The sequence below is a fragment of the Crinia signifera genome, chromosome 6 (genome assembly GCF_055691185.1).
Source record: "Crinia signifera chromosome 6, ASM5569118v1, whole genome shotgun sequence".
Lineage (NCBI taxonomy): Eukaryota > Metazoa > Chordata > Amphibia > Anura > Myobatrachidae > Crinia > Crinia signifera.
This window is the reverse complement of record NC_139222.1, coordinates 167502912-167510428: the sequence shown is the minus strand read 5'-3', so window position 1 is coordinate 167510428 and position 7517 is coordinate 167502912. Positions and strand designations below refer to the sequence as shown.

Below are 7517 nucleotides of genomic sequence, written 5' to 3'. Positions count from 1 at the left end.
ACCAGAAAATGGCAGTGTGGCACCCCCATACTCCAGCTTCCTGTCAATCAACTTGCGTACTGCCAGCAATGATACAAGGCGCTAGATGATATTGCTGGATGGCCTCGCGCATGCATACTACGAGTCGTACACAATCGCAGTTGTTCAATTATCGCCTGGACTGCAGCCCACCAATCAGGTCTGAATAACCCCCATGTAAGAAGAGCTTCAATTCAATTGATGTGACCATCTGTTTAATTAAACCCAAACTATTATTCATTCACTGACCAACTTTCAGTGCGCTGTACACACTGCAGTACTGCGCTCTATGGGGCTCACTCATGCAGAAAGATGGAATTTACTGCGCTATGTAAGAACATGTTATTACTAATAGTGGGAGCTTCTGCGGCCGGGCATGCCTTTTCACTCATTTTAGTGACACTGTCCTCTATGTTGCTCAGCAATTGCATGCAGACATAAGCATTGTGTCGACATTGGGAAGATTGACAATCAAAAGGTCGACATGGGGTTTTATGTAGTTTTTTTGAGCCAATGTGCCCACAGGCGGTATTTCATGCCCTACTATCCACTAGGACGTGGAGGGAGAATAGAATAGTGTGCCCAGAGCATGGCAAGCCATGACACACCAATACGTTGTCCAAGTCCACTATGTCGACATTCAGGACAAAAAAGGTGAAAACCACATATCGACCTTTCCAATGTCGACCTAATGCTTGAATTGACCCTTTGACCCTGTCAACCTTAGGCATGTTGACCTTTTGTCTGTGTCAACCTAAGCCCTGTCCACCTTCAGTGGTCAACCCAATTTATGTCGACCTTAAATTGGTCCACCCAATGACCCATACCTATGCAGGCTGGCTCCTCTTTTCCAATAGGTGCCCGGTGTAAACATAGGTCAGTCCACACTTCATAGTGTCAGCACTGAGTAGGCTGGTCCATCAGATCTGTCATACATGCCTGGTGGCTAGTACAGTTATGCTGGGTACACACACAAATATTTATCTGTCCAATCTGTCTGGTGGGAACAAAAATCTGGAGAGAAAATGACAACTGATCATTTGCTCCCAAACACTGTACAATGGATAAAAAGAATTGTTCGGATTAGAGTGATACATTTAGGGCCTTATTCTAGTTCACTCTTTCTGACAAAATCCTTCTTAGATGGACAAAACCATGTGCACTGCAGGTGGGGCAGATGTAACATGTGCAGAGAGAGTTAGATTTGGGTGAGGTTTTACTTCAAAGTGAGATCTATATTGCAGTGTAAAAATAAAGCAGCCAGTATTTACCCTGCACAGAAACAAAATTACTCACCCAAATCTAATTCTCTCTGCACATGTTACATCTGCCCCCCTGCAGTGCACATGGTTTTGTCCATCTAAGAAGGATTTTGTCAGAAAGAGTGAACTAGAATAAGGCCCTTAGTTCCTATACATTGCCAGAGTTTTGTTCCCACCAGGTGATTGGACAGATAAATATGTAGGTGTGCACCCAGCTTTAAGCATCTACAGTAGGTCAGTCTATTGCTGCCCATAAACGCCCTGATACGGGCGTGCGTTCTGTGCAGGGGCGGATTTAGGGATGAGGGTGCCCCTAGGCACAACAATAATGTTTACTAAGTAGGACAGTTTACAGGGGCAGTATTTGCATGTTCTATCCATTTACACTCTATTTAAGATGGAATATAGTACAGTACAGTGGATATTTTGCAGTTATTGGTACATTTTGGGCTGACAGTACTATCACAGACATCCAAGTGCCGCCCCCAAATATGTGCCGCCCCTAGGCACGTGCCTAATGGGAAATTTGGCTCTGGTTCCGTGCTTAACAAGCACGGATCACATTGCATTGCATTGCCTGTGCATGCGTTGTGCATGCAATGCGATGCAATGTGATGAAAACAAAATACAAAAAGTATGTGCAAGCACATACTTTTTGTACTGTGTGATGAGATGCCGCGGGAGCGCGCACCTCAAAGCACAGAACGCACAGCCCGCATCGCAGCGTGTATGGGCTGCTTATGAACTAACCTACCAAATAGAGGCTGTTATTCAACCTGGTCTATGCCTAGGGTTACCACCTCATCCCTTTAATTCCGGACACATATTAATTACACAGGTTCTGTGGCTGGCTGACTTCAAGACTCCATTTCACCTGGTTCTAAACTGCCACAGAACCTGTGTAATTAATATGTGTCCGGAATTAAAGGCATGAGGTGGTAACCCTATCAATGCCATAATCACAAATGGTTAGGGTTAGGGCAGTGGTTTCCAAATTGGGTGCCTTGGGACTCTTGCAGGGTGCCCTGGTTTAATGGCCCACACAAATTCAAATTATTTATGTTGCACTAAGAAGGGTGTTTTTCAACACAGGCGATGACAATCATACATTAAGAGGGAAGTCCAGGAGCAGATGATTTTGGAGCGAATGGAATGGGTCATGTTGGAGGAAATGATCATTTGAAATTGAGATAACAATTTTTGAAACTTGAAGACAATGGTCCAAAACTAAACAATGTAAGTCTACATTTTTATATCACACTACCTCTAGAGGTTAATTGGAGTCAGATGCTATTAAAAAATATATAAAACTCTCATAGTTGAAAATACATGAAACCATTAAGTAGTATTATGCCTGGCATGTATAGAAGAAAATTGAAGCAGGCACTGACGAACAGTGGTGCTGAGCTGGGTGGACCTTATATTACTATGGGAAAGGTTTGCCTATATATATATATATATATATATATATATATATATATATATATATATATATATATATATATATATATATATATATATATATATATATATATATATAATTGTTTAAACAATAATCTCAGGGTTGCCTACCTGACCCTCTCCTTCAGGTAGAAAATGCTCTGCTCCTGGACTTTCCTGGTAATGTATGGTTGCCATCACCTGTGGGGAGCTAGGTGATGGATAAGAAAGGTGTTTCACTACAGGTGATGGCAATCATACATTACCAGGGAAGTCCAGGAACAGAGCATTTTCTCCCTGAAGGAAAGGGTCAGGAAGGCAACCCTGATTTTATATATATCTATATCAATATATCTATATATATATATAGATATATAGATTAAATAAAATATTCGTTTTTATGCAGCAATTCATCATTTATTTTATTTATTTTGTGTTTTTGTATTCACCTATACAAAATGGACCCCATTTCCTTCTTCATAGCTGAGGAATATAAATGCATTCCCTATAAAAAAACTGAATCTTTATGAACTGGTACAAAGGGATTTGTGTCTGTACACTTACCTTTTTCAAAACTACCAATTGTTCAATTAAAGAATTAATTACCTAAACTCAGACAGCTGCACCCCTGCATGATTTATAAGCTACTAGGTCTCCTGCTGAAGGGGAGAGCTACAACTAAGTTCAGAATGTCTCTGGTAGGAGCACTTGTGGTTCTGTTTGTGCTGAGCAGTCACTGCAATGCTGTGGTAAGTGTGCTTATATCTATGAGCCACTATTTTTATACATAGTCAAAAATGTACCTGGCCCCATCCCTAGTGAACTTTGGTTTAGAAAAAGGTTGTTCTGGGATATGATTTGGTTTTGTCATATCTGTGCAGGTAATGGGGAAAATGCTTACCTGTGGTCTGCATATTGCTGGTAAACATACTCCCTGCGTGCTTGGACTGTGTTATTGTATATCAGGGTACTTTTAACCCAACTTATCAGCTGCTCTATGTAAGTTTATATTATGCAAATGATTGATGTTACTTCAGTGCTGATTGATTGCCATGGGACACCTCCTCTGGCTCACTTATCACTGCTTCATACATCTACCCCTTATTAGTGACACTCTGCAACTTTTTTTCCCTAGAGATGGGTATACCTGGGCCGTAGCCTATAACCAGGCTTAGAAACTCTGTGCCGCAGTGGCTGTATAGACTGTGCACTGCTGCGATGGCGCAGCCAGCGACTAGTTGACTCCACTGTAATTAATAATACATTGGACCCAATGAGCATGCACACTTCACATTATGTTTGAAGGGGGTAGTGGCACTACAAGCTGTTTAGATTTGGAGGCCTTGCACACAATATTCTGTGCAATCTAGAGGCCTTTCTAGAATGTGAATTGGATGCAAAGCTATTTTAGTCTGTAATTCCAAAGACTTCCAATGTACAAGGAGTGTGGATTATTACTCAAATAGTGTCTAGGTAACATGTTGACATGAAGTCTGACATTTAGTGTAAAACATGCTCTCACTATACTTCAGGCTCTATGTATTTCTATGGTTGGCACACTATTATATTCTCCCTCTGCGGTTGAATACAATTAACCCTGACAACCTATTGCATGTTGAACTATTGACTGTCTATCTAGACCAGGGGTGGCCAACCCGCGGCTCGCCCCCTTGTAATGTGCGGCTCCTGCTCCCATTGCCGAATCCATATTTCTTCTGAGGGGAGGAGAGCGCGCATTGCGCATCTCTCCTACCTTGTACTATGCGTCCTTGTGACTGGGCTGTCCGCCAACTAGAGCTTGCGGGCCGGAAGGCAATCAGGAGCAGGCCCGCGAGCTTTGATTGGTGGATGGCCCAGTCACAGGGAAGTGAGGGGGAAGGAGACTGGACTGTCTGCACGCAGAGAGGCCGCTGAACTCTCCTTGTTGTAAGAGTGTCGCCTGGGGGGATACTGAGGCTCTCTGCAGAACCCGAGCAGCAGGAAGCAGACCTGGAGTGAACCAGAGAGAAGGGGAAGCGTGACTTCCCTGCCAGCAACGCGCAGTGTCAGCTTCCCCCGCAGAGATACCACACTGCGTGTGCCAGGCGGCGAGGGGGTTAAACAATGGTGAGTGCTGCTGGTGGGAATTTTGCACTGTCGGGGGGCATAGCAGCTTTTTGGCACTGTGGAGGGGGAGGGGCGTATGTGTATCTGGCACTGCCCTATTGGAGGCATATTTGTATCACACCCACCCAAGGGGTCAAGATAGGCCACAATCCTTTTTTGGTGCGCGCATGATGTCGGCTCTTTGGCTTGACTACCGATATTTTTCAGCTCTTTACCTCTGACCGGTTGGCCATCCCTGATCTAGACACTGTAGATATAACAGGAACCATACACAACACTTAAGGGGCCAGATTCTCTAAGCTTCAAAAATGATAAACAGCAAGCCAATCAGCTCCTGTCTGAAATTTTTCAAACTCAGCCTGTGGCATGGCAGGTAGGAGCTGATTGGCTGGTTGTTTATCACTTTTGATGCTTAGGTAATCTGGCCCAAGTTCTGTTAACTGTGTGCAATATGTGGGGTATAAATTTGACTGAAGGATTGATAATGTCTTTTTATACCAGCAGGGGGCGCACTGTAATTTGACTGGTGTGTGGGTGAATACCCTTGGATCCATTCTCTCTCTTAATGCAGAAGGTCTCCAACTCACTGGCTTTCTTCACACTTCTGTAGAAGTCTCCCATGGAGATGCAGGTGTCAAGATGACTGGACAGTTGGTTGGGGTTCTAGGACGAGGGAATCGCACTACCTTCACAATGTCTGTGAGATGGAGTGAAGGTAAGGTCTTCATAATTTGGCTATAGTCCAAATGAACCCCCTGAAATCCTTATAAATGTTTGACCAAAACCTTATTTTGTAGCTGCAGAATATACACCTGTGGTAAATGTAGTCTACTTATTACAGGTTCTGTTACTTCTTGGGTTGGTCAATGTTTCCAGACACTGCGGTGCCCTGTCCTGAGAACTATGTGGCTGCTGAGATCCGAGGTTCCAGTAGAAGAAGATAACTGGAAAGCCACTAGGTAAAGGGATTATACAGTACTAGTCTCCTCCTATTGGTGTACTGACCAGCAGCAATGTATCCTATGCTCTATTGGGCATTCTTGGCAGATAATCTACTTTATTCCTAAATCCTTGCATTGTGATCTTAAATATTGCCTTATCACTATGCTACAATAGGAAGTGCACCACTATGCTACAATAGGAAGTGCACAATGTAGATGCCAGCAAACATTGAGTCCTAGGAATGGCCACAGCTAACAAGGATACACTTTAAAAAAAAAAAAAAAAAAAATTTTATGCCTGCGCAGGCAAATGATGGAAAGAGTAAAAATGCGACTTTCATTCCTCATCAATTTACACTCTTATACCACTTTCACACTGCCTAAACAGTATTTAAAACATGTCTGAGCCTTCACATTGCAGTAGATTACAGTTTAAATACCATTCACATCTCAGTCAACCCGTTAAATCCCCTGAACACGTTTCCAGTTAGAACGCAGGGGCCAGCCTATCACTAGTCTGTTAACTTTACTAAATACCGTTTCAGAGCCATTCTCACTGCATAAAAAAACAGCTCTGCTTTTTTAAACGTTTTCAAATACTGGTTATCTTTAACTGGTAAAAATCAACTCTGGTGCTTTCCCACTGCAGCCTTAAACGTGTTGAAATGGGGTGGGGGGGTGGGGAGGAATTGCAATATACCAATTAACAAGTGCGGTGAAAGGGGTATAATATTCAGAGTTACTCTAAAAATAAAGTCTCCATTTAATAAACAACAGTACACAGACCTATTACACTTTTTTTTTTTTTTTTTTTTATTACTGGCAAGTCTTTGTCCCCACCCTAGGTATGATGCAATGAATGTGTACCTTAGCTTGTCACTTAAGCTATCCATAGCTGCTGCAGTATAGTAGTGCAGATCACATGCTTCGCTTGCAATAGTGTGTTCACAAATTTTGCAATCTTTAATGATTCCAACATTCTAAAGAGTGGCCAAAAAAAGACCCCTAAAAAATAAATAACCACTGTAAGGGACGTTGACACCTGTTTTCCACCATTGTGCTCCTGTAACTAGTGAAATGGGCTGTAGGGATACTACCGACAAAACACTCTTTTTCTTAATGCCTTTTTTGCTTGGTGTGATGCAAAGCACTTGCTGACCTTTTTGTGTAATATTATTATTATTTTTTTTTTTTTTTTCTTAACTCCAGTATTGCCATCGATCACCTTGGAAAAGGGAAACTGTTACTGGCAGTGCTTAATGCCAGTACTATTAACCAACCCACTTTAAGTGCTTGTCTGATAAATTGAATGTTTATGTTGGAAAGACTTGCTTGTGCTATGAACATTAATTGGCAGCTATTCCTTTTAAATAAGACCATTTGACTTGTTTCAGGATCGGTGAAGACCTCTTCTACCCAAAGAAAAGCCATGAACATAATCTTATGTAAAACTTAATAAAAATACTGAATTAAACAATTGTGTGTCTTTTATTTTGGGATTGTGGTGATACAAACCTGGCTGTCCTGTTTGCAGTACATAGAGAGCAGTTCTGCCTTGGGTTTTAATGCGGTGCACAGTTATTAGGTTGTGACATATGCTCATCTTGGTTCCAGATGGACTGCACCCTGACAGCAGTTCAGGCTCAGCTTCTATATAAACATTACTACGGGACTAGCAACGCTCAGAGTGGGGGTAGATGGGCAGTGGTGATGAGGCAGCCACTGTAATGGTGTGGGCCACTTCACTGAG

The 7517-nt window shown here is 42.4% G+C and overlaps 1 protein-coding gene across 2 annotated transcripts; it reads left to right on the top strand.

The window, feature by feature from the left end:
* The first annotated feature begins 3353 nt into the window (after positions 1-3353).
* LOC146007138 (avidin-related protein 4/5-like) lies at positions 3354-7245 on the top strand. Of its 2 annotated transcripts, none has more exons than XM_083145513.1 (4): positions 3354-3469; positions 5328-5541; positions 5668-5785; positions 7162-7245. In XM_083145513.1, exons 1-4 carry the CDS (start codon positions 3410-3412, stop codon positions 7214-7216), a joined length of 447 nt encoding a protein of 148 aa, XP_083001639.1. In that variant the 5' UTR covers positions 3354-3409; the 3' UTR covers positions 7217-7245. The 2 variants fall into 2 exon arrangements, with proteins under 2 accessions (XP_083001639.1, XP_083001640.1); XM_083145514.1 differs by having other exon boundaries at positions 3363-3469; positions 5331-5541.
* The last annotated feature ends 272 nt before the right edge of the window (positions 7246-7517 follow it).

Excerpts from the sequence above, each read along its gene's own strand:
- LOC146007138 (XM_083145513.1), top strand. The coding sequence starts at position 3,410 with ATGTCTCTGGTAGGAGCACTTGTGGTTCTGTTTGTGCTGAGCAGTCAC. Across the intron at positions 3,470-5,327 it reads GCAGTCACTGCAATGCTGTG|CAGGGGGCGCACTGTAATTT; the intron begins GTAAGTGTGCTT and ends TTTTTATACCAG. Across the intron at positions 5,542-5,667 it reads GTCTGTGAGATGGAGTGAAG|GTTCTGTTACTTCTTGGGTT; the intron begins GTAAGGTCTTCA and ends TACTTATTACAG.